The following is a 27444-nucleotide window of genomic DNA, read 5'->3' as shown; positions in this document are numbered from 1 at the left end:
ATTTCTGATTTCTTGTGTCTTACCGAGCAGAAACAAAAGCTGCTGCTCTCCGTATGTTTTCTGGTCATCTCTGGTCGTGTTCATTTGTAAGTTGCGTGAGCTTATTTCATCCATTTAATTGAAAGATCATACATTTACCTGTCCATAGACTGTCCCCTCAAATAAATCAAAGTGGTTGAAAGTGGACAAAAGAGTCTGATTAAAACACCAATGGATCTCCCTCATCTACTTGCGATCTGATTGACCAAAACATATTTTAATACCAGGTGTAAACAGGTCTTTTGACTCCCCCCATTGGAGGCTGAACATATAGGCTAATGCTGTTTATTTCCTTGTTTGTTAATAGACTTTATTTACAGAATCTTAGTCAGTAGGTTAAAATAACTTAACACTATTCACCTATTGTGATGTTTGATAGCCTTCTCGCTCTTTTTGACATGATTTTTACAAATAATTTTGCTCACAAAGATCAGTTTCTACCCAGTAAAATGATTTAGATATTTATATGAATTATAGAAATGTCCATGACTTTATATATTTTTTTGTATTATTTTTAAAATTTAGAAATTGAATTATCATTTGAAATATTTATTAAAGATTAAGTTTGCTGAGGGCCCTAGTGAATTTACATGAATTTTCCAGTCATTTGTGATTACTGAATAAGAACTTTATAAAATATTTTATGGATGAATTAGAAAAATATATATTTGTATTCAGTTTATATTTTCTTTGGATGTTTTTCTAATTTAATATATATATATATATATATATATATATATAAATATATATATATATATATATATATATATATAGAATTATAAAAACATTCAAAGAAAATATAAACTGAATATATATATATATATATATATATATATATATATATTCAGTTTATATTTACTTTGAATGTTTTTATAGTTATATATATATATATATATATATATATATATATATATATATATTCAATTATTAAAACATTAAAAGAAAATATAAACTGAATATATATATATATATATATATTAAATTAGAAAAAATATTAAAAGAAAATATAAACTAAATACAAATATATATTTTCCTAATTCATCCATAAAATATTTTATAAAGCTCTTATTTTATTTTATTTTAAGTTCTTACCTAAAATTATATATATATATATATATATATATATATATATAGATATATATATATAATGTTAGGTATAGTAATCAGGGGAAGAGGAAAAATTAAAAATGTAAAAAAAAAAAAAAAAAAACTTAACTTCAAAACTTGTTTTGTCTCATTTTAAATTATTGGAAGTTTTCTGAGGCTTCATAATGGCCCCCTTGTTGAAGCTACCGAAATACCACAAGTTAGTTTAATTTAGGTATAAATGGCTTTACAAACAGTTCACACACATTAATTCTGCTTGCGTTTCATCAATAAGGCCTATTTTCATATTTGAAATAGTTCCGTTTATTGATTCCAAAAGCAAACCTTGATGTGGCACACTAAGTAGTATCCTCATGGGTCTCTTTGTTTAATACTAACAATCTGACCATATTATGAACACATATTGTAAGTACTTTTTATCTCACTTGATGTGGCATGTTGTCTGCATGCATGTATTAGCATTTGTTTGATGTTTATTATTATAATTTCGGCCACCTACACACTTGAACTCTCTGTCTCATTTTCCTGTAGGACATAGAGGAGACGATGAACACTGCTCTGAATGAGCTGAAGGAGCTGGAACGGCAGAGTTCTGCTAAACACGCTCCTGACGTGGTGCTGGACACCCTGGAGCAGATGAAGAACGCTCCCACACCGGCCAGCTCCACAGAGTCCCTCAGCCAACTGCACGGCCTCCTGCTACGGCCCGCCCCAACGGAGCCACCCATGCGCCGCAGCACCAGCTCCTCTAGCGATACCATGAGCACCTTCAAACCCGCCGTGGCCCCACGCATGGGGGTGCAGCTCAAGCCCCCTGCCCTGCGGCCCAAACCCATGGTGGCGATACCCAAGACGGGAGCGGCGCAGCATCCGGCGCCCCCTCCACAGGATCCACTGGACAAATCCTGCACCATGTGATCAACTGTGGGAGTTGCATTCAGAGCGACAGTGAGGAAACAATGTCAAATTAGGACCTTTGCAGTCAGAGCCAGGTTTTTACTTTTTCGCAACATTTCATTCGGCGGACTAAAACAAATATAGGTAACTAAAGATACTAGAAATGGTTGAGTTGTTAGTTTAAAACAGTGTGTGTGTGTGTGTGTGTGTGTGTAGAATTCCAACACTATTTTAGGGTTTATTAATAAACCAGAATAACGTCCGTTACTAAGCATGGTTCAGAGTTACTTAAACAGGCGTTTACTATTTCAGAGAGTAAGTTACATTTCCTCTCATGACCTGTTTAGTGAATTCAAGCAGACATTCTTAAATGTATTCGAAAGACACCTGCAACTAACAGAAAGATATTTATGTGTATCCAAAAACTGTTTGCATGCTTGTCCGACACCTTATTTTTTCCCGCAATACTCTGTGTGAATAGATTTAAGGAGTTCTGAAAAAAGATATTAAAGAGAGCAACAAATCACTACAGCTTCCTATATTCTTAGAGTGACTTTTTAAATATCAGCAGTTTACATCCACTAGAAAAACTGTTAAATGTGAATTATACAGAAACTAAGCAGGGTCTTTGGTTTCTCTGTTTACAGCATAAGGATTGTGGGAAATGTGTCTTTACATCTCATGAGTGTTTTCTGGTCAGGACTGATGTGTGGAATGTTGAGGTTGGAGATGCACTGCCATATAAGGGCATGTGATGTCAGATATTTTGCCCGGCCTGATTGGCTGTTGAATGATTTTAAGTTGAATTAGCAAGGCTTTGCTTTGAATATTATATTTTTGATAGTAATATTTGAATATATGCCCAGGGAGTTTGCGTAAACCACATCCGCTTACCGTACATTTTTTTTTTAAGTACTTCACTCAGTTTCTTATTTGAAAGAAATATATATTGTGTATATAAATGTACATCCACTAAACCTTCTTTTTATTTGTGGGTCTTTTATGTACGTTACTTTCTCCCAGGCCAATTTGGAACAACTTCTCACTATAAACAATTTTTTTTAAGTATCTCTCTGCTTAATTAAATGTAATCTGTGAATAGTAAAGTCTAGCTGCCAAAAAAAGTAAAGTTCTTCAAGTGCTGCTTAGAGTTTGATGCGGATAGGCTACAAGAATCATTTGCTTAGCTGTCTAAAACCCTTGGCTACCCTATAAGCATGAACGATAATCCTTTTAGTTGTCTCATGCAAGTGCTTTTCTAGAAACTTTTAAGGCAATATTTCTTCTTGTTTCACCCAACAAGGGAATGATGCCAATAGCCATGGACTCAGAGACTGTTAATGCAGTACTTTCAGTGGGATAGTGCTGTTTCTTTTGTGTGCTAGTGGCCCATTAACCCTTCGTAATAATGTCACATACAGCACCACACCCAAATGAAGTCAGTCACATGACGTACCCAAAGACAATAAATATAAATATGTATAGCATCAGTCACTCCATTGTCCATTGTGTTTGCACTCCAAAATGAAAAATCTGGGATTTCGTATACCGTATCTGTGCATCAACATTCTCATTATTATGACAGTTTGGCAATAGTTTAGTGTTACTTGTACTGTATTCACTGATAAATATACAACAGTTTACTCCTATTTAAGCAGAATATGCCATGAAATGTGTTTGGATGATGTTATGAAATTGTCCATCGCTGAACCAAGGGAGAAACTTTAAGACAACAATAAGCAATGCCTGTTTTTAAACATGTAAAAGGAACATACTAAAGCCTTTTGATTACCGATTTATATTTAGTGATATTAAAGACGATTACAAAGTGTTTTATTTTATTATGATTTTTTTAAGAGTGTACATTACGTTGATATTTTAGATCTTATGTCTCTCAGCTAAGCCTTGAGAAATGTTCTCCCTGCAAAACTACACACAGTTGCAAAATCTCTGTATGTATTTAATTGCTGTTTTATCAGTGTGTTCATGTACATCTCTGTACTATGTACTTGTGTAAGTGCCTTTAAAAACTGTTTTAGAGGAACTTCATACAAACGTCCTCTGTGCCGTGGCATTCTTATTTCAGATCCAGTATACCGAGTTGCTAGGGATTACAGTAAATAAATGATTACTAACATTGTTCTGTTTATTAAATTGTAAGAATGATCAAATAAAAAAGATACTGCTTGGCCATTGTGACATTGCACTTTTATGTAAGACTGTATATTTGGCATGTAACATCCTAACAAGTTGTAGAGCTTTTGGAGGACTGCTCAGTCTTTCTAATAAAGAACATAATAGTTTGGTCAGTTCACTGAGGTGTTGGCTTTTATCTCCTCTTCCTCCTTAGACTGTGTTGTTTTCTTAAAGGATAAGGTTGTATGTGTTGACATATGACATTACATTCACATGGTGAAGTCTTCACAATATGATGCTTAAAAACAAAGACAGTGGCTTAATGATTTCCCAGACTTGGTTGGTTCCCAGTCACTGTTAATGAGGAAGGAGTGTCGGAGCATTTTGAAAAAGATGTGTTTAAACGTGTTTGTTATTTGTTGTCGTCTTTTTTTAACCCGAAGGGACACCGTAGCATTTACCAGTTCAAATTTAACCAATATTATGAATCTCAGTAAGAATTTACGAAGAACTTATTCATAATAATAAGATGCTACCCGTGACCATGCTTCTTACAGTTGTAATTGCATGCTAATCATAAACTTTTATTTTCCTATACTATAATGGCTTATTGAAAGTGTTAAAAAATGTAAAAAAAAAAAAAAAAAAAATTGGGAGCCATCTCCCAGAATTCCTCTTCCCTGCCTACTGGCAACTAATGTTAATGTTTTTATGTGTGAAAAGAAAGAGGATGTGATGTGACACGTCGAACTGGAAACTAGCATGAAGGAAAGGGTGACTGGCAATGGGAAATGTAAATGTTTATTTTTCAGGTTTAGGTTGTAAAGTTACGTTTTTAAGACTGAGTTTTGTAGTTGCCATGAAATTCGTTGTTTGTCAAATGCCATTAAAACCTCAAAAGAACAGCTAGCAGCTATTGTAGCCATGGTGACCTATTTTATGGTTTCCTGGAGTTGCATGCATAGAAATAAAGACATAGGTTCCTCATTAGCGTCTGTTTTTTTTTTATTTTTTTTTATAGGGGGGCGCTATAATCCGTCCGCCATATTGGAATGGTCAAAACCTGTCCGACGCATGCATGAGTATCTATATCTGCAATAGACTTCAGCAGATGATTTTGCAAAACTAAAATACATCAATACAACAATAAAGGCGTTAGCTAAAAGTTTTCATATAAAAACCTGGAATATTGAGTTAATACAACACATTTTCACCTGTGAAATGTTATCCCATTTTTTCGGTAATTTAAGTCTAATGGTTTCATAACCAGAAATTATTTGGATTGATGTCAATCCGACTTTGATTTCCAAAATGCAACCCCTGCAACCATAATCATCCCCTGACTGACGTTACTACTTTCTACTCAAGGACACTGACAGAAATGAGTTAAAAGACAGATATTTGTCTTTCAGATGTAGTGAAGTTAAAGTAAAAAGTTTCCAGAAAAAATAATACTCAAGTAGGCTATAGACACTCAAAAATTGCAAGTAGTACAATACTCAAGTAAATGTACTGTTCACCTCAGATTATTAATGACACCTTTAAAATATGATTGAAAAAGTTTTTAAAGAATAGAGAAAGTTTTTGGAACGTATTATTTAAGACTTGGAGGCTGTTGAAATGCAATTTTTCTGTTAAATTGGCCAGTTTTTACTGACAAGCCCTTCAAATGGGAAAAGTAGCCTATATAAGCACAAATTTTAACCGCACAATTATTTCATATTACAAATTACAAAGACTATTTAAAAAAAAAACTATTTAAATACAAATTACTATCATACTTGGTTCCATGAAGGGATTAGTAAGACAATTGGTTAATTCCAATGGATATTTGTTATCATATAGGCTACTGAATTTCTACAAAGATTTAAATGACCAGTTAACAGTTTGCTATGGTTCTTGACAAAATGGTTCTTCCAAAGAGTGTCTTTCTCTAATTGTGTGGAAATCAACATGGATGATCTCTGTGGTAACATTTTCATTGATAATGTTAACGTTTAAAAGTAAGTATCTTAAAAAATACCAGAATATATCCTGCTAAGCATGTTTTGGACAGATTTAAGCATAATATATCATATACCTGTGAATTTTGTGCACTAGAAAAATAAACTATTTTGCGTCTCTTTTTTTCACTGTATCGACTCAAGAATATTTTGGAACGATTTAGAAACCTTTATGAGTAGAAAACTGATGTGTATGATAGAGATGTGTCAATTTGATGTGTTTTTATACACAGAATGACAATTTGGAATGTAAAGAACAAGATTACGTGTTTAACAAGATTAACAATGTTATTTATTTTTCCAGGAAAATACCAAATAATACTTAAAAAGACGTGGGCTCTAATGCAAACCATTTTTTTTCATATTTTAAAAACATCTTTAAACTATATTTAATTCAAATGTTTTGAAAGCACTGGATTTTATGTAATTTTCTATTTTTGTTTCTATTTTTGTTTTGTTTTTTCTCTCATTTCCTGGCTGCTAATGGCATTGAATGAAAAAAAAAAAACTGTGACTGACGACACGCGGACAGTTCCAAGATGGCGGGGGCGCCGACGTGTTGTTAAAAAAAAAGTGGCTTTGGGTTGCACGCGGCAGGGGGCGCCAAATACCAGCATCAGTTTTGCTTTCGTTTCCGTTTAAATGCCCCGAAACAATCGGCCAAACCCTATAAGCAGTGAAGGCATCAATAAAAATGTCGTATATCGTCTCACGACACATATTTAACTTTCTCTGCAAACATGAAGGCTGTACGGAGTATGGTAAAGTCGAGAGGAATTTGCGGCAGAGTTTCACGGTGGCGGATCAGGTTTTGTCTCAGGTGCTCGATGATCACCAGAGGTTTGTTATTGTTCAGGATGAAGGCTCGAATCCCAGAAACTCCATACCAGCTGCTGACAGCCAGATCATAGCCAAAACCTCACTGCGAGTGTGTAAAAATGACAAATGTACCGCCGGGTGTGAAGACCTACACCTGTGTAGGTACTTTGTCTGTGGAAATTGCAGATTTGGGTAAGTAAGTTAAACTTTATATTAATTCGTAGGCCTGCCGGTTGCAATGAATAGGCTATATGTATATGTCATAAACACTAAGGTAAAGATAAGGTATATTAAAACTAACTAGCGTCTATATATCATATGTTAGTAGCCTATAGCCCCTGCATGTTTACTTTTACTGGTAGTAATCCAGTAGCGCCTAGTAGCCTATATTTTATTCTATTTTATTTTATTAGTATGATACTAGCACAGTTCCAGTGACAACTAACTACCATTGTATCTAGTATATTTCAATTTTGCTGGTAACTATTTCAATTTTACTAGGCAGCCCAACCCTAACCAGTTTTCTTATTATGATTAGCCATCGTCATTACATATGAGTGAAAAGCTAGTTGCATCTAGTAAGATGAGAAATGTTTCCAGTATCATACTTGTCTCATAACTAGGCACTTACTCTAGGAACTAGTAAAGTTGGAATAGGTGCCAGCAATAGTTGGAATGCAGCATGCATACTAAATATGCAGTTTAGAATAATATTACTTAATAAAATAACATTTGCACAATTTTTGCTTAGACACAATTACAGCTTGTTTGTGAATTACAAAAGAAGAGATGATAGATGATATGTTTAGGGTTGAAAATAACATTTCCCTGTTTATAAATATATTTAATTTGCCTTATTTTTCATTCATAGGGCGAAATGCAAAAATCCCCATGACTTGACTTCAGCACATAATTCTGACCTCTTGAAAAGTAATGATCTTCATGGCCTTACAAGTGGAGAGTTGTTTCAACTTCTGCTTCAAAATGACCCATCATTACTTCCTGAGGTCAATATCTATAAAACAGGTTTGCTAGTTATGACATTCTTTATTCAGGTGACTTTTGTAAGTCAGACTCTGGACGGTATTTGAAACTGACTTTAAAATATTTAGATTGTGTAAACATTAACTTTTCACCTGCATGAGCATATCTCACTCTGCATAACAAGAGAAGTGATTACAGAAGCTGTGTACTCTGTCCCAGGATGGCAGAACACACTCAACATATTTTTATCTACAGTATGTGACTCTCATCTTCTGTCATTTGTCTAGGTGTGCTCCCATTACAACAAGGGGATTGGCGAATATGGCAGTTGTAAATATAAAACATCCTGTACCAACCTTCACATCTGCCAGCACTTCCTGCAGGATGACTGTAAGTTTGGAGCAGGCTGCAAAAGGGCCCACGGATTCGATGCAAATGCTCAGAAAACTCTGAATGTCCGAGGACTCGGTCCAGAAAACATGCTCAAACTCCGCAAGCTTTACAAGAACAAGTTACTGATTGCGTCTTCCGCCTTCAAGAAAAGTGAGATAGGTGAATGAAAAAAAAAAGAGCCACTGATTCTGTTTGTTTTCTAATTAGTGCACATTATTTTGGTTCTCCTTCTCCATGTCTCATTTCATTCTGTTTTCTATCTGGACAGCAGTTCTACCAGCAGTGAGAGGACCCACCAGACACAAATCCAGCAGCTCTGTCAGTGAAGCGGATCACAATGAAATCTGTCTCTTTTTCATACGCACCGGATGTAGTTTCAAAGGTGATTTAATTTAATATATTCTAAATTATAATCGCAAAGAAGAACTGTGTCCGAAATTGCATGTCGGTACTACATTTTGCTGTAAAAGTCCTGTATAGTATGATTATGGGTTGTATGACTGAAATTTGTTCTACAACTGTACCATCGTCAGTTGTGTTGCTTCACTGCCATTCATAACTCATCTCCATCAAACACGCACTCCACAGAATCTCAGCATAAGCAGTAGGTCATCTGGATGTTTTTTGGATGATATGTATTTGGACATAAATACAACTCAACCTTTTAATATTAAAATATATTTCTTTTACGTTATAAATAAATCAGCTCATTAGCATGAATGAAATATTTTTTCAGCATGCTTTTATAGGTTTCTTTCCTATAAATAAAATATGCATAATAGTAACTTAAAAAAAGTGAAATCTGTAGATTTGAAATGGATAAATTCGAGAGGTTGTGGAATGGATTCTTGAAATTTATTCGGACAACAAGATCAGACTTTGTCTGAAACATAATACCTGAGGCACTCCCCTGTTCTTGTTCTTGCTACCATTTTGTTTGTTTTGTTTTGTTTTATTATTAATTTATTTATTATTTATTTTAATTTATAATTTATTTGTTATTTATTGATTTATTTTTTTCGTTTTGAAGAAACTATGATGTAGGACAAGACAAAGATGGTGTATAATATGATCAAATGTGTATTTATGTCTTGCAACGTCAATAAAAAAATTACTTTATATTCGCCACAATTGGTGAATATAAAGAAGTGTCAGTAAGAGCCCCAAAATAGGTGCTATTATTTGCAAGTGTTTCCCTGTTTTGTGGGGGTGTAGGGGAACAAGAATTATGGTAAATAAAAATTGGGACAAAAAAAACCCTCTTTACGTTAAACAAAAACAAAAAACAAAAATTGATTAAGTGTGTTTTATTCTCAGAGCAATGTTTTTGACATCCCATCATTGTGTTCCTTCTAGACAAGTGTGCCCGTTTTCACCACCATCTACCCTATAAATGGCAGATATTGCAGAAGGATGGAACTACGTGGGGTGACTTACTGAATGAAGAGGAGGTTGAGAAGGAATATTGCAATCCAGCTAATGTTCTGTGGTACAAAAAGATACACACACACACACACACACACACACATATATATATATATATATATATATATATATACTGTGTTGGGTATGTTACTTAAGAAAAGTAATTAGTTATAGTTACTAGTTATTTCAAATAGTAACTGAGTTAAATAATTATAAAAGTAACTAATTACCACGGAAAGTAACTATTGCGTTACTTTTTAAAAAAAATATTAAAATAGGCTTATGTTAAATAACTTAGATGCTACCAATATTAAATATGTTAAATTCATGAAATGGACACTATATAATAAATTATTATTACAAAACATTGTACACTAATCTACACTATCGTAATGTTGCTGTGGGACAATGTGAGAGACGCCTATAAAATTCATTATATTATTTTAAATATTATCATTACTATAGTAGAACAATAAAACATAATTTTAGGTTTAGGTTTAGACCACAACTGGCCAACAAATAAGTCTAAAAATAAATTATGCTTGAATGTAACAAAAATGAATAAATAATAATAAAAACAAATACATACACTCTTTGTAGGGAAAATTAAAATGATAAACAGTTTAACAAGAACTGCTCCCAGAACCCGAATTCCCTGAACATTCCCTGCAGGTTATTTTTTAGATTTTATTTGTACAACCATGTAAATTAATTAAAACGTTGCAGATGATACCAATAGGCTACAGAGATAATTCTAATGCTGAAATTTGTAATTAATTTATAAACCAACTACATAATGCTCGGACACACTTTGTCTCTCTCGCGCAGTCAAGCGCGCTGTCAAACACACTCTTTCTCACGCATTGACGCTTCTCACGGTTCACTTTAGTCCAGTCCGGCTCCTCATAAACACACACAGACAGACACACACACACACACACCAGAGAAAAAAAAAACTTTGCAGGTCTTATGGCAGAGAGAGAGCCTACTCGGATGGAAACTGATTCAGTGAGCTCAATTAGGCTATAGTAACGCCGCATTTTATTGTCATTAACGGTAACGGCGTTGTAATGGAGAAAACAGTTATTCGTTTGATTACTCATGTACTATGAAAGATAACACCGTTAGTAACGCCGTTTATTATAATACCGTTATTCCCATCACTGTGTGTGTATTTATGTGTATATATATATACTCAGTTATATTTTAATGGGTTTTCTAATAACATTAATGTTGCAAATATAGCGTTTCATCAGTCTTGCCAAAGTAACCAATGCTTTTAGAAATGCTTTGTCAGTTGTACGTGATTAATCTTTTTGTGTCCAATAAAAGGGAAGGTTACTGAGATGAAATCGGCAGCATTCAGCTTGTCATGTGATCTTATTATATCTGCTCCTATAAGGAGACCCGCTTCATATAAAAAAAATGTGTTTTATTAAGTCATTGCTGAGAAAAATGGAAAATTGATTGGAAAAAATAGTGCCCAATTAAAGATTGTACAGATTGTACATGTGCACCTGAAGTGGCCAGTAATTGTAGTCGTTTGTCATTTTTATAACACCCTTTTCTCCCTCTTGTTGTGTTCTCCATATTGCAGTATTACCCAGAGCAGCTCGGGGCATCATCAGGTAGTGGACTTCATGTCAATGACTTGTGGAGTGTCAGAAGTCCGTCGGCTGTCCACAGCATCATCTGTTACTAAACCACCCCATTTCATTCTGACCACTGAATGGATCTGGTACTGGAGGAATGACAAGGGAGGTTGGACGGAGTATGGCCAAGGGGTCAGTGACACATTCGCAACACAATACCTCTTAAAAAATGATTCTTGAAGAATAATACTATACATTTACAGTTATTTGTGTCAATATATTATACAAAAAACCTGTTAGCTTTTTAACTACATATCACTGCCGTCCATTATTGTGTGAATCTTACAGGAGGATTCTAAACTCATGGCGTCAGTCACCTCAGAAGACCTCGAGAAACATTACCTGGCTGACAGAGAAAAGGAAATCTCATTCACTTCACAGAACCATCAATATGTCCTCAAATTAAAAGGTACTTGGGTTGTTACTGTTAACTAAAACTAATAAGCTGAAATAAATTCCAAATATTAGATGAAAAACTTGGCAACTATTGGCAACTAACTAAAAAAAAGAAACAAGAATAACAATGACAAAAGCACATACAATTACTAACCTAATTTATAACAAAATTGAACATAAAAATAAAGGTAATACAAAACAATAAATCCTATAATAATATATAAATAAGGTCAAACTTCTAACTATTAACAATAAACTCCTAATTACTGCATATCAATAGTTAGTACGGTAGTTGTTAGATGTATGTATTGGGTAGTATTAGGAATGAAGAATACTGTCATGCAGAATAAGGCATTAATATGTGCTTTATAAGTACTGATATAAGTACTAAGTACTAAAAAGCAACAGGTTAATCGTGAGAAATTGGACCCTAAACTAAACTGTTACCATAATAATACTAAAATAGAGTTGACATGATGTTTTGGCAAATAATTTTCAGAGATGTGCCAGCGAAATCTGAAGTACAAAACTGAAAGGGACGTTAGAAGGAGACCACGTTTTGTTTCTGCCGAAGATGTCAAGAGCAAAATCAAGGGGTATGATATACTCTACCACTTGTCAATTACATGCACACACATTGAACATGATTTATTTGTTGTTCAGTGGACTTTAGTGTGTTGTGTTTTAATTAGAAGCGAGTCTCCAGACAGCTCAGCATCTTCTTCTGTGGAAGTTCCTCCTTACTGGGACAAAGGAGCTCTTCCTAGCTCTACTTACAAGGTACATAGTCCAATCGCATTGAGTACAGAGAGGTCAAACATTTACTAAACGCTATGGGAATAAATTCTGTACTGTACTTGGGGGTTATGCTGTAGATGAAGATTAGTATTTCTAGCATTTTATCCAAAGCGAGATATGTGGAACATCACATTTTGTTTATGTTAGTCAAACAGTCATTTAATAATACTGACTTTCTGAATCTAAACCAGTGTAATGTTTCCCTTAGATTATTCCTTTGCAAAGCTCTTCCAAGGAGTACCAAAGGGTGGGTTCAATGTTTAGTAGAACAATGGCCAAAAGCATCATTCACAGCATTGAAAGAGTGCAGAATCCTTCTCTCTGGAAGGTCTTTCAGTGGTATGTTTTTTCATATATTTCTATTTAATATTTCACTAGAAAAACAACAACATGACTACTAGAAGAAACTTCAGCTATACTGTATTTGTAAAAACTTTCATTTTGGACCGTCAGATTTTTTGGATCCGCAAACAAATGCTAGAGCTTTTTCACTTTCAAAGTCATTTCCCCTCAAAATCTCACAGGTGTAGTTTATCACTTGAACTATGAACATGTTCCATGAATGTGGGATGAACATAAAGTAAACCAATCAATATATGATTATTGAACAATATATCTACTATTGTTATTTAAATTATAACATGGTATTTTGCTTGAAAAATGTGCTATACCAGAACAACTTTCCCTCCCACTTGTGATGACATCCCATCTTTTCTCTGTTGATGATTTTTGGGATCACAATGATCCAATCAATTGCCGATGGACAAAATTAAGTCTGAGCCTACATTTCTTTTCTTGCTCAACAAAGCCATTTCACTCGGATGTACTGCACATCGCAAACGGGGGGAAAAAAGACTACCGCAACTTCCGTTTCATGACAACTTTAATATTAATAAGTGTTTTAAAAACATGAATATTTAATATTAAAAACACTATTTTAGACACTATTTACATTCCAAGTGGGTAATAATATATTTTTGAAAATGGTATACGCGGTTTATTGATCTAATTTACCCATTATACCATGTTTTTTTTTTTCTAGGCAAAAAGAACAAATGATTTTGAAGAATGGAGGGAATGCTGTGAACCAGCGTTACCTTTTCCATGGTACGGATGAGTCTTTCATAGATGCCATCTGTGAGCAGAACTTTGACTGGAGGATCTGTGGGAGTCATGGGACAAGTTATGGGAAAGGTATTCATGCATCTTTGCAGCATATAACATCTCTTCATCATATTACGTACAATGAAAGTTATTAAAGGAGTACAGTAGTTCACTTTAAAAAAAAAAAAACTTTTGCTGATAATTTACTCGCCCCCATGTCATCCAAGATATCCATGTCATTCTTTCTTCAGTCGAAAAGAAATTAAGGTTTTTGATGAAAACATTCCAGGATTTTTTCTTCAATGGGAACCAAACGGTTCAAGGTCCAAAAGACAGTTTCAGTGCAAACTACAAAGGGCTTTAAACTATTTCAGATGATGAATAAGGGTTTAAGTTTTATAAGCTCAAATGGTCAAACTCGAATCTTATTCAGGGTCTTATTCATCGTCTGGTGTCGTTTAAAGCCCTTTGAACAGTTTGCACTGAAACTGTTTTTTGGACCTTGAACCGTTTGGTTCCCATTGAAGTCTATTATATGTAGAAAAATCCTGGAATGTTTTCATCAAAAATTAATTTCTTTTCAACTGAAGAAAGAATGAAATGGATATCTTGGATGACATAGGGATGAGTAAATTATCAGCAAAGTTTTTTTTTTTTTAAAAAGTGAACTACTCCTTTAAATACTATTGTATGTTTCTGAATTGATTTTAATGATTAACAGGTAGCTATTTTGCCAGAGATGCTTCATACTCTGACAGATATGCCAAATCCAGGAACGGCAAGACCAAGAAGATGTTTGTGGCACTGGTGCTGGTCGGAGACTTCACAAGGGGTAACAGTGGTTTTCTCCGTCCTCCACAAAAACCCAAAAGTCAAAGCTTTTACAACAGCTGTGTTGACAATGAGACTAACCCAGCCATTTTTGTTGTGTTTGAGAAATTCCAGATCTATCCCGAGTACATCGTTGAATACTCTTAATTTGTGCAATCAAGCTATTTTTAAATATTCGATACATTGAAACATTCTAATAATCGAAAGCAGGTTATTTACTTATTTCTTGAAATAGTTCTGAATGTTACAAATCTGAAATCTTCAACTCCTTAACATTTTAAAATATTTTATTTACAGAAAATGTTTGTAGGTTATTACATATTAGGTAACTGTTTAATCTTAATTAGGTTTACTAAACAATAATCTGTGGCAGACATAACAAGAATAAAAATCTTTATGTATAAGGTGCAATCATTCCATTGTATTTCCTTATTGGCTTTGGCACTGAGAAAAAAAGGTTTTAATACCATATCAGTTGTATAGTCAAAAGTATATAGTATAGGTATATATGGTAGAATCACAAATTATAAATCAATCAATTTTTCAGTTTTATTGCACTAGATTTTAATGCAGAATATTTAAGGTAAATGATGAGTTTGAGAATTATAAGAACACCGAGCATTAACTCAAGCCCTTGAATTACTCGAGCATTACTAAGGTTGTTTTTTTGTTTTTGTTTTTTGTTCAATGAAGTGGACGGAATTAAACTACTAAAACTGTTACAGACCGATGCTTTGTACTATTATTTTCATTATCATTACAGTTATTTTTAAAAAGTATATACAATTCAGCCCAAATAAAACATGTTTACCAACAAATTTTAAATTCTGTCATCATAAAAAGGTGTGATTTGAACAAGTTTAACTTTATTTTAATTAGTTGTTTCATTGAAAAGATCTGACTCAAATAATTCATCAACATAAACAAAATATGCTACTTCTCATGAATGTAAAAAAGATAGCATGGATGTCTAGAACTTAAATATCGGTCTGTCACAGTTATTGCATGAGATGACTTAAAATAATAGTGCACCACTTTTATGGTGAATTAAGACGATTACCTTTCCTGTTTAGGTTAAGTACATAACGAGAAAATTTCATTTTTTATCGTGAACTATCCCTACATCAGTCTTTGTTAGTATTTGATTTTGACGTTTCCACCCATCACATTCTTGGAAAATGATGTGCAAAGTACAGCTCTGCTATAAACAATAAAGTTTGACAAATAACTATGAAATATTTGCAGCATGTAATATCCAGAACAAAATAGCAACTTTTATTTGTAGATTATAAATGCAAAATCACTAATAAAGGAAATCAAATATAAGAGTGCACAATAATACAGTGAAAAACAAGCAAGGTGAAGAAGGACATTTACCAGGGGGGAAAAAAAATTACCAGGAAATCATGAGAAGGAAAGGAGCAGGTCTGATATTATTGGTGAGTCACTGCGATCCCTGGTGGCAAGACTGAGAAGTGAAGACTTCGAAATCGGGTCTTTGAGACTACCAATGGAAGACTCTGGTCCCCTCGGCGGCTTTTTTAGGCCAAGAACCGTCCACGTTTACAGTAAGATGGGTTTATATACAAAACAAACTCTCAACAAACTCTTTCTATCGAAAAGTTCTGTGGTTTAAAGCTCATCATAACATAACTCCTTTCATGAGTGGGTCTAAGATGCTTGATATTAAATAATGACGATGGAGATAAATATACTGAGCGATAAACCATTTATTTAGTCATCATTAATACTTTCAATTTCAAATCATTTTAATATGTCGTCAAAGTTTACAGTTCATACTCTGAGGTAAACATACACATTCAACTAAATGAGTTAAGATAATGCCACAAGCAAGCTGCACACTCCGAACCTCAATAATCTCATTATTCTGGTACTGGACTGTATATTTACATAATATAAAATAACAGTGTAATCAACATAAAATCAAATACCTTGTGGACAATAAGGCAAGGCGTCTCATCCCAGTTTCTTTTCAAATACAGCATGTGATGCTGTTTGTGTTGAAATCAGTTTTAATCAAACAATTATAACAGATATGTTTGTCATGTGACTCCAGAATAAGTAATATGATTCCTAAATAATTTGATTAAAATCAGACTGTGCTGCTGAGAACTGAAACCGTATCAGAACTCATCCTCAAAAGTCTCCCTCTTGGTGATTTTGACAAAAATACCATTCTTGGGTCCGAGTGTGGTGTTCGACTTTAATTCCAGAGGAACCTGTGTGACGTGAAAGAGAAAATATTGGAAAACATAAGCTACATGAATTCTAAAGCTGCACTTTTCCAGTCAAACAATGACAAACCTCAGTGTCCTCGCAGGCCACAATGTTAAACCTCCTAAATATGTGAACCAGAGCCACTTTAATCTCCAGCTGGGCCAATCTCATGCCCACACAGCTGCGTGGCCCCGCTCCAAACGGCAGATACACAAATGGATGCCGGCTGGCCTTGGCTTCTGGAGTGAACCTGAGACAAATACAGAGTTCATTGTGAGCACATGAAATGGGAGTCTGGCAAACAAAATGGAGAAATAGCTGTGCACAGATTGTGGAAAAATAGAGGATCTGAAATAACTACAAAATATTCTGTAAGATACCGTACAAATGTGTTTGAATGTTTTTGAAAGAAGTCTCCTATGCTCAAAAATGCAGTAAAATATTATTACAATTTAGATATTTTAATATATTTTAAAATGTAATTTATTCCTGTGATGTCAAAGCTGAATTTTCAACATCATTACTCCAGTCTTCAATGTCACATGATCCCTAAAATCATTCTAATGCTGATTGGGTGCTAAAAAAAAAAAAAAATCTTAATTTGATCAATGTTAAAAACAGTTGTGTTACTTAATATTTTTGTAACATTATAAATGTCTTTACTGTCGCATTTGAACAATAAAAGTATTACACAACACCATTTTCAACTAAAAACTGTTATGTTTTGGAAGTTTATTTACACCGCAATAGCATTTTGGGGGCCTAAAAATGTACATCATCGTCATGTAAACATACCCTATTTTTTTCAACGAAAAAACAGCAGCACATTTGCATCACTCAATTTGACTAGCTAATGGAAAACTGTTGCTGTGCAATGCTGACAGCCATAATAGCATCATAGATATAAATAATAACAGAAACTGTTCTGCTTAGAAAGGACTGGCTGAAAGACAGTTCACCTCTCCGGGATGAATTTCGTAGGTTCGGTCCAGTGCTTCGGGTCATAGTGAAGGAAACCTGTAGGGATTTCCAGAGATGATCCTTTAGGCAGAAGCTGGCCATTCACGACACAGTCTTGCTGAACATCTCGTGCAAACCTGTGATGAAATACACAAAAGAAGGGGTCTGTTCTGTTCAATGCCCAGAACCAATGTGTTTTCAACCGGTTGTAAAATAGCAGCTGTCATACCTGAATGCAGGTGGGTAGAGTCTGAGTGACTCGCATATGACCATGTCTAAATACTTCAGCTCCTGGACATTAGTGTAATCTGCTGTCTCCTAAAAAAGAGAATCAAACGTATTGAGGATGAGACAACACCAATCCCGCACTAAAATATTTCTAGTTACCATATATGGCCATTAGGTGGCAGCACAGCAGCAATAATCAGTGATCCATTCTAAACAACATAAAATGGCTTTTAAAATAAAATTGGAACAAATACATTGTACTATACAACGTTTCTTTGTGATCAATATTTTTATTGTCTTTAAATTAGTAGAATGCAAATCATATGTACAAACTATGTTCAGATTGATGCCCAAGAGCTGCCTAGAGTTTAAAATAAATAAATAAATAAATAGTATTTGTTTGAACTGAAAACGAAGCAGACGCAGCCCAGCAGGCAGTGCTAAGTAGTCTATCTCTGCATGGCTCTGTGAAAATAGGGGTCAGGCACTGAGCACGCACCCGTGCAGTTCTGCCCACATCCTCGGCCTCTGAGGCCCCCAGTCATGCAATGTGGGCATTATAAATGACTGACTGCTCTAAAGTCACTCTGTTCCACCAAGAAAAGCATCCGTCGCACAGATGAGAGGATGCAGCGGGGCGAGAAGAGGGGCAAATTCTGCCACGCTGGATACATCCTCGACAGGCACCCGCCCCCCTATTGTCTGGCTACACTGTCAGTAGTCAGTTCTCATTGGGTGTCATTCTGGTTCCAGTGTAGAGTGACATGGCAGTGATGAAACACTGTGAGAAGGGCAGCACTTTGTCTCTCTGGAGCAGACGAGTTGGTTTGCATGGTGTTGTGCATTTCAACAACGGACTCAGGACTGAAAGGTGCTCTTAGATTTAAAGTCCCCCTGTAGTCAATAAATTGTATCCCTCATATTTGATCACCCAAATGACATATTTAAATGTGTAAATAATATGAAGTAGGGTTTATGCATGTTCATGACAACTGTCATTTAGTGTCTTTCGCTCAATAATGACATTTTGAATGCAAATATGACATTGTTCAAGATGTCTTTGTTATGACATCTTGACATAAACTATAACATCATAACCTGTTAGTGTCTTTGTCATGACAACTTGACAAAATTAAGTTAAACTGTCATGTGGTTGGCTTTGACATTGGCTGTCAGGCCATTATAACTGTTTCATGAATATTTTTCGTGGCCTCTTTGCACATGGTTTGTCTTGGGGTGATGAACTGAGAAATCAAATTTTCCTTGAGCTTTCGAAATCTAAGAGGTCATTATATTATAAGAATATCCTGTAAGTTTCAGAACTGAAAACATCCTTGTTAGTCCAATAAAAGCTTTACTTGACAGCAGCCTCAGCAAACGACACATTTTGAAAAGTGGGGAACTATGACATCAAAGAGGTTAAAACACCACCCCTGCAGAAGAAGATCAACGCCTACTTCAACACAGTCAGTTTAGCCCCGCCCACCGATTCGCGCATTTCACGCATAGCTAACGTAAATAACAAAGGCCTACCTCGTGATGACAAACCTGATCGAGCCACCGAGCAATACAGAATATTGTGCAATGCCTGGTTGTGAAAGAAGACAGTCGCTGCATATGCTTCCTCAGGATTCCAATAGGACTGCATGGATAAACTTTATTTCTAACGAAGTTCCAGCTGATGAGGTAAAACATCGTCGTCTGTTCGCTTCATTTCACTGAGGATTGTTTTGTAAACAAGACACGATTTGCAAACCAATTAAGAGTAAAATATGGTGATCTATATTGGATCTGACAGGAATTGTGCAACACACAGACTCTGGGTCGAATCATTTTGGTCGCCATTTTACAACATTGGACGTTTTGAAAACAATTTCCTCAAAGTGCATCTACTGGTGAGTTCAAAATCATTATACTATGCAAAACTGTTATCCACTCAGCACTTATCCAAGTCTTCAGTGTGAGACGCCCATAAAAAACTAGCATTTTTCATGAAGGCTCACAACTTGGGTACAAATTAGCTTATTACTTATTCATTTTGATGTTTTTGAATGCAAAAACCAAGCGAACGTCATAAGTTGACCTCAGACAACAATATAATACAATTTAAAAAGCCAGCTCATGACCCCTTTAAAGGATTTTAACAACACCATATAGACATAAACAACATTAAAAAAACTTGATTTTCACCACAGGGGGACTTTAGACTTGTACGGGTCGTTTTAAAATACCACTAATTATTGACTAAACAATGGAGAAATTTAGTATGAATACTAGCAATGCTTAAACTACAAAGCGATCAATATTTTTAGGCTACCTATCTGTGCCATTTGTTTCAGTATAAAAGAGTATTTTAAATGTTGTATTTTAAATCTGTTGGCAGGGCTCTGTATTATTTCAACAATTTCTTTGAGAGACTATTCACCGTATTTCTCCCGAAAGGACAGAGCCTCTGTTTATTCTCTGACTCGCAGCCTCAAGTATTACTAAATTTAACTCCACTTGAATGCACATTGATGCCTCTAAAATCACAAAGCAAGGTCAGACGGCCCTGTAGATAGACTAGCCAGCCAATTCTTCAAGTCCCGGCTGATTGTCTTTTTTCAGCTTTCATCAAACAAACAACCAAACAAAAGCCCAGTACAAAAGATTGATGTCTATGATAGACCATACACAATGTTGCTATAATGCATGTGCTATTTCTTCCTGTATGAACTTGAATGCCACTTTATTCACAATCTGAGAGACTCTGCAAACAAATTTGGTCTAAAATTGGCTAAAGAAGAGCTCAAGAAAAAAATAAAAAATAATACAAAGCAAATGCAAATGTTAGACAGGGGTTCTTGAGCTCTGTTTGTTTTCATCCTGCTAGCATGGAAGGGGAATATTTCTGATTTAATAAGTGCGCTAAACCTTGTTTGTAGACTGACACTTTCCTAAGCTACAGAATTCAACCATTACAAGCTTATGGTCCACTGGCGAAGAAACAAAAAAGACATGCTGGGACACAAATAAGGCAATTTTAATCCTTGTCTAAATTAATTTACACACCCTTTACCCTCAAACATGTTGATTATTGGCCTTTTTTAGAAATTAGGATGTCTCTCAGATGTTACCATGTTTCTAAATTCACGACCGACACGCTCTGAATTTAATTGCGCATTTCCTTGTTCTCATATGGCAACAACAAGACAAACACATTCTGCATCGCAAGTAACCTAATGAATCCTCATTAAGTATATAGAAAAATCTGTAAAAAAGTAACAGAACGTAATTAAAATCCAAAGGGCCGTACCGTTGGAATTAATAAAACAAGAAAACCCTTGGAAATGATTTGACCTAAAAATATACTCAAACGTTTCAAATTCATTTCAAGAGAGAGAAAAAGCCTTGCCGTGTTCAAAGGAGCGGCCTGCTAAAACAACCAATTTCTGTGGTATTTCTTGGTATTAATATCAGCCTCTTTTCAGAAAATGAGATTCATTTCTCTTGCGTGAGGCGTGTGAAGTGTTAGCAGGCCTTGAAGCCTCTTCACATCTACCGTCTCCCTTATTTATGCTTCTGCCTTCATTCACGTCTTAAGAGGAGACAGGCTATCAATCAGTTCTTGAATTTTAGACATTTAACCTCCTGTTTACGGCTAGCTGCCCATGATATGTGTGCATGCGTATGTGATATGAATTTTTTGCATAACTTGATGAGCCTACATTATATCAGACAGTGGCCCTCAAGTGTTTATTTTTATTTTATATTGGACATCAAATGGCAACTCACCACAGTAATACATTTTTTTTTGTAAAACAAAGTCCTAAAACAAAATTCACATTATTATCATTATGCATTTTTATTTAAAATGACAAAATATTAAGCAGCACTGTTTTTAACAATGATAATAACAAATGTTCCTGTTCGAATGATTTCTGAAGGATCATGTGCCACTGAAAATAAAATAAAAATCAGCTTTGCCATCACAGGACATTTTTTTTATATACATTTTTTTTTAATATTTAAAACATACATTAAATTTTAATACTTTTTTCGTTTTTTTTTTTTACCAAATTAATGCAGCCTTAGTGTGCATAATAGACTTTTTTCAAAAAGTTTTTAGAAATCTTACCAACCCCAAACTTCTGAAATCTATACCTTACAGTTATAGGTTCAATAGGTTATAGGTTTCAAATGGATATATTTTTTTTCTAAATTGACTATAAAATAATAAAAAAATGTTTTCCACTATGCGTGACATTTCCAAACCCACAAATTTAAAAGCACTTGTTTATATTATATCTTATTTTCCCATTTTAGTCCCCTTCGCTTTTTGTAAATGTAGCCATCCGGTACTAAGGGAAAATGCAGGTTAACCCTCAGGGCTTCTCCGTTTAAGGGTTACACTTCCTCCCAGTTAAAAAAGACAGAAGCCTTAAAATTGAACTTTTTTTCCCCCCAGGAAAACCACTCAAATATATTGTTGTTCAATAATATTTTGTTTTTATTTACAACTTTTAAAGATTTTTATGATACTTGGTATTAATTATATATTTTTATGAGCTATTTTTAGCTCATAAAGCTAAAAATGGGTGGTGGGGGGTGGGTGGGATGGGTGTCTGATCTGTAAAAGTTTCTCCTATTTTTTCGTATTTCCAATTCATTTCCTATGGTAGGTCATTTTTGACTGGGAGGAAGCTAAGTGTGACTTTTTTTTTACGACCCTTTAACATTTCCTTGATTTTTTAATACAACAAAAGTCACCTAGTTTCACCCCTCTCTGATGAAGCAAATTCAAAACGTAACAGTTTTCTGTCATTTTTGACCGAAGAAGCCCAGAGGTACCTATGAGTTGAGAACGGTTAATATGGCTCTTTATCTCACCCATCCCTTAGGGTTTCCACAGAAAGAGTTATTTATTGTTATTGATAGTGATGGAGGCATGCATGTTCAGACAGGAGATGACTCAAGGGTGTCGTTACTGCATAAACACAATGAGTCTCATCTTGCATTGTCTTCTGATAATGTGGAACAGGTGCAGACAGGCTGGAAAACCTATTGTGTTTCTAAAACCACAGATATTTGTGCATCATATAAGTTCAAGTCATTTGTAAAGGCACATTTAAAAAAAAAAAGAAGAAGAAAAGCAGCCATTTTGAGGGTTTAAAAAGCATTATTAAACAGAGTAGAGACTAAATCCATTCATTTAGAGTCCGATTAATGGCTTTTAATCGTATGGCCTCCTCAAAAGAGATTTGTTAATTTCAGGGCAAGTGTATATAGAAAATGAACAGTTTTTTTGGCAGTTTTGAATTGCAAATCGTTCAACTCGTGAATCAAGACCTCTGGTTTGCTTCGAGCTTGGAAATCAGCCCCCTGCAGTGACTATTTCCTTGGCCAAATGGTTAATTAGGGAAGCTAATTGTAGGGAGTGTCACACACATTGATTTTGCTCTTATCAACTGGAGACAGCCTATGTCAGAAGACTGTGGGCCTGCTGTATGAATAATACAGTTCTGGCCGATGCCTGAACTCTCGAATGAAGGACAAACAATAGGCAAACTAATTAAAAATGCCTAATTAAAATCACCTGAGCAGAAAATCAATACTTTGTCATGGTCTGAATAGTTGACGGAAGAGAATTTGTCCCAGCTCCAGTCACAAGGCCTCGGAGGCAAAGAAAAGTCTGAAAATTAGACCATTTTGGTTGACATATTGAGGTATTTCTAAGTGAAATTGAAGATTCAACCAGAAAAAATCATGTAATTAGTCCTTTGGGAACTGGATGGATTGTGAATAGTGAAGGCATCATGTCAGAATGAAGCCAGAACTCATTATGAGTTTTGTATGGAGGACGACTTTGCTTCTGAAAACCCAATGCCACCCAATTATGAGGGGACCATTTAAACTGGATCTGGAGACCGAAGGGTACATTGTCACAACAATGATATAGCCTACTAAAAACTGGGAGAAATTTTTTTTAGAATACAAATGACACCATTGTCAAAACAACCCATTTTCATACAAACCGCGTAAATGACTAAAAACGCAGTAATCACAGTAGTTGGCGATGTCACTTTGTAAAGAAACACTACACGCCTATAGACTGTACACGTAATATGCATGCGCATGACGTCACCATTTTCACATATTCGTGTTTTGTTGTTTACACTGAGACATTTAACGGTATTTTTCTCAAAAACTTGCACTTTGAAACCAGTTTCAAATTTTTGCACTTTCAGGGCCCCAAAACACAGTTGTCGTGTAAATGAACGGCCAAAAAGCTATGCTATGCTATGCGAATCGGTGGGCGGGGCTAAACCGGCTGTGTTGAAGTAGGTGTTGATCTTCTTCTGCGGGGGTGGTGTTTTAACCCCTTCGACGTCATAGTTCCCCACTTTTAAAAACGAGTCGTTTTCAGAGACTGGTGTCATTTAAAGCTTTTATTGGACTAACAAGGACGTTTTCCGTTCTGAAACTTACAGGATATTCTTATAATATGATGACCTCTTGGATGTCAAAAGCTCAAGAACAATTTGATTTCTCAGTTCATCACCCCTTTAAAGAATTGTGTCCAACTGGGGTCAGGTGAACTCAATCCCGCCTAATTAAACCAACTCTCCTTAAGACTGATAATTTGACCAGTTGATCTATTTTAGCATACCCTTATACACAGATATTGTGTATAATACATGCACATTGTATTTGAATAAGCCAAAGCGTCACCCTTTAACGTCAATATGAGACGCGCCTCCTAGTGGTCTAACCCTAACCCTACCATTAAAGGTTGCCACGTGCGTCGGATTTACTGTAGACACATGGTCAAAAGCGTCAGTTAGATGACGCCAGTTAGATGACGCTAGGATGAGCGTCAACTAACTGACGCTAAAGGTTGCCATGTGCGTCGGATTTAGACGTATGGTCAAAAGCGTCAGTTAGATAACGCCCTAGGATGAGAGTAATCTAACTGACGCTAAAGGTTGCCCTGTGCGTCGGATTTAGACGCATGGTCAAAAGTGTCAGTTAGATGACGCTCTAGGATGAGAATGTGTTGATATATATATATATATATATATATATATATATATATATATATATATATATATATGCTCTTGAACAACAAGGCTATATATTTATAGCCACCTTAAAAAAGCTCTTTTTAGTGCAGTTCAAGAGAAAAAAATACTTTAGAGCTTCTGAAGCACAATGGTGGGGGAAAACAAACAACAACAAAGCCACAGCAGACGGACCTAATTCTACACAAAACCCGAATGAAACATTTTTGCAATAACATTGGCATTGTGGTCTCGGATTCTTGCAGCTGATTGGTCAGCTTTAAAGAATGGGATTTCTGTGTGAATTTCCTTTGATCAATTCAAAAGTTTAAAAGGTTTGAACGTTTCTATCCCAATGTTTAGAGAAGCATCAGGAGACTTTAGAATAAAAATAGGCAATCTATAGCTGGCAATGCTGGGTAGTGGTGCATCTATGTTTCATCCACAATGATTGGGCTCCATCAAGGAAGCCCGTTCTGCTAGACATGAACCCGCCATGGCGTCTCATCCATGTGCCTGATGCTCATTATGTTCTTCACATGGCCCTGCCGTGTGTGTCTGTGATAGAGCTATTACGGCCTTCGGGATTTAACCCCCCACCACACACCCGGACACCTTTTATTCAATTTGACTCAATGTGCAGGAAAATACAGCCGTAATGGACAATCAAATGACGGGTCATGAGGCTCCCTGCCGCAAAAGCAATTATGAGGGGTTTTTGCCATCATGATTCTGCCAGAGAGTGGAGCTAAAATGCTCATTACAGCGGATGCAAATCCACACGATTTCGGTCACCTTTGCCTCCGCCAGACAGGAATGCTTACCTTCACTTATTATGCATGCGATGCGGACTATTAAATTATTCCACATTTCTCAGAGAGTACAGATTGTAATTACATGTTCATTGAGGATGCTAGTAGAGACGGGTCACGATGGTTGATATATATATATATATATATATATATATATATAGTGTGTATATATATCAATATTTACATTAAATGTAAAATAAATCTACAATTGAATGTACAATCCATTTGGTGTTTTTAACTATAGTGCGTCTTATGTAAAAATCCTATAAGAATTGTGTCCAACTGGGGTCAGGTGAACTCAAACCAGCCTAATTAAACAAACTGTCCTTAAGACTATTAATTTGACCAGTTGATCTATTTTAGCATACCCTTATACACATATATTGTGTATAATACATGCACATTGTATTTGAATAAGCCAAACAATGTCAGGTAAATAATAAAAGACATTTTCATTGCCTTAGTCATTTGCATATCCCCCCCGGAGCCCCAGCCAAGGTGGTTCTCTGACAATGGCAAGCATCTATTAGCTGTTGACATTCGACACACGTGTCAGTTTGAGGTGCAGCTGACTGGTGGAGGATTTGTTATGGTTGCTTAAATCAGGCACATTACAAGTCTCCTTCCTTCCTATCTCAAGGGGCCTTACATATTCTCCGGTCCTACTACAGTGGCAGTGGTTTGATGACTCCATCTGCTCTTTTCCATTACACATGCGGAGGAGATCGAAACGGCCGGCACAAAGACCAAATAACAAACAAGGGAGTCATATCGCTCCTTTCACAGTATCAACACCATAACGACACAATGGATGCATCTGTTCAGAAGAAACTTAGCGAAAGTGCCTCTTTATTCGATACAATGCTGGCTGATAAGTAAACCCTGTTAGGTAACATAAAGGGGGCTGACGCAATGGACCATGACTGTTTGTGCATGAATGCACATGCCTTATGTGTGTTTGTGTGTCTGCTTGAGAAGTCATTTGGGACATGTAGCACTTGAAAAAGTACAGATGACCTGCTACTTGTAGGTGGGATTGAAATACCTCGGTTGTATGACGTATGCAGCCTCACATACTTTAACTCAATCCGCGCTTGTACCGCCCTGGGGAGAGAAGGGAGCGGAAAGAGAAAGAACGAAAGGGGGAGAGTAAAACAGAGAAATCTTGATGCTCTCACTTTGCCCTTCCTTTTCTACCTCCAGAGGGGGTGTTTCTTTCTTTTTTTCTCTGCTATATTTAACCTGAAGCACAATAGCAGCATTAAGCATTACCTTAAGCAGTGGATAGAGCAGTTTCATGTGCGCTGCATACACACAAACACACTCTTGTGCAAGTTAATGACTGATCTCAACATTTTCTTGGTTCATTTGCAGTTCTAGAAACTTTAAAGCTGATGTCTGTAATATTTCAAAGCTGATAATAATGTTAAAACTAGGTTTTAATTACAATTAGTAGATGTCCTATAAAAGAGTCTAAAAAACCCTGAGCTTCGTTTTTTTTTTTTTTAATTTACACTATCCCAGACAGGTTTTGGGGTCTGTCTGATTTTATTAAAGCTACACTGTGTGATTTTTACCCCCA

General features: G+C 35.5%; 3 protein-coding genes across 12 annotated transcripts in view; 2 read left to right on the top strand and 1 right to left on the bottom strand.

The window, feature by feature from the left end:
- srgap1a (SLIT-ROBO Rho GTPase activating protein 1a) overlaps positions 1 to 4357 on the top strand; it is a 106116-nt gene extending 101759 nt beyond the window's left edge. For 4 of the 5 annotated variants that reach the window (XM_039650463.2, XM_039650461.2, XM_039650462.2 and 1 more), the window contains exon 22: positions 1678 to 4357. In XM_039650463.2, the coding sequence (XP_039506397.2) occupies positions 1678 to 2064 (387 nt within the window). In that variant the 3' untranslated portion in view covers positions 2065 to 4357. The remainder of the gene's footprint in view (positions 1 to 1677) is intronic. The other variant, XM_039650464.2, reaches the window with a different exon arrangement.
- Positions 4358 to 6797: 2440 nt separating this feature from the next.
- Positions 6798 to 14998, top strand: parp12a (poly (ADP-ribose) polymerase family, member 12a). 4 transcript variants are annotated; one of them, XM_039650467.2, is made up of 12 exons: positions 6798 to 7193; positions 7873 to 8008; positions 8273 to 8528; positions 8647 to 8760; positions 9735 to 9867; positions 11401 to 11587; positions 11744 to 11864; positions 12351 to 12447; positions 12544 to 12631; positions 12858 to 12988; positions 13692 to 13843; positions 14475 to 14998. In XM_039650467.2, exons 1-12 carry the CDS (start codon positions 6877 to 6879, stop codon positions 14729 to 14731), a joined length of 1989 nt encoding a protein of 662 aa, XP_039506401.2. In that variant the 5' UTR covers positions 6798 to 6876; the 3' UTR covers positions 14732 to 14998. The 4 variants fall into 4 exon arrangements, with proteins under 4 accessions (XP_039506401.2, XP_088972484.1, XP_039506400.2 ...); XM_039650466.2 differs by having other exon boundaries at positions 6799 to 7193; positions 8273 to 8537; positions 8650 to 8760; XM_039650465.2 differs by having other exon boundaries at positions 6799 to 7193; positions 8273 to 8537.
- Positions 14999 to 16296: 1298 nt separating this feature from the next.
- Positions 16297 to 27444, bottom strand: part of tbxas1 (thromboxane A synthase 1 (platelet)) — a 76920-nt gene continuing 65772 nt past the window's right edge. For all 3 annotated transcript variants that reach the window (XM_039650468.2, XM_039650470.2, XM_039650469.2), the window contains 4 exons: positions 18012 to 18100; positions 17782 to 17919; positions 16910 to 17072; positions 16297 to 16824 (listed from right to left, as the gene is read on the bottom strand). In XM_039650468.2, the coding sequence (XP_039506402.2) occupies positions 16729 to 16824; positions 16910 to 17072; positions 17782 to 17919; positions 18012 to 18100 (486 nt within the window). In that variant the 3' untranslated portion in view covers positions 16297 to 16728. The remainder of the gene's footprint in view (positions 16825 to 16909; positions 17073 to 17781; positions 17920 to 18011; positions 18101 to 27444) is intronic.

This window comes from Pimephales promelas, chromosome 10, assembly GCF_988280905.1.
Source record: "Pimephales promelas chromosome 10, fPimPro1.hap1.1, whole genome shotgun sequence".
Taxonomy (NCBI): Eukaryota; Metazoa; Chordata; class Actinopteri; order Cypriniformes; family Leuciscidae; genus Pimephales; species Pimephales promelas.
Note: the sequence above shows the minus strand (reverse complement) of the source record. Positions and strands in the feature narration are given on the sequence as shown.

What these genes read in the sequence shown, in the direction of transcription:
- parp12a (XM_089116358.1), top strand. Translation starts at nt 6,877, where the DNA reads ATGTCGTATATCGTCTCACGACACATATTTAACTTTCTCTGCAAACAT. An exon ending in ACCCATCATTACTTCCTGAG is followed by an intron (nt 8,009 to 8,272) that starts GTCAATATCTAT and finishes TCATTTGTCTAG; the next exon opens with GTGTGCTCCCATTACAACAA. An exon ending in TGGGACAAGTTATGGGAAAG is followed by an intron (nt 13,844 to 14,474) that starts GTATTCATGCAT and finishes AATGATTAACAG; the next exon opens with GTAGCTATTTTGCCAGAGAT.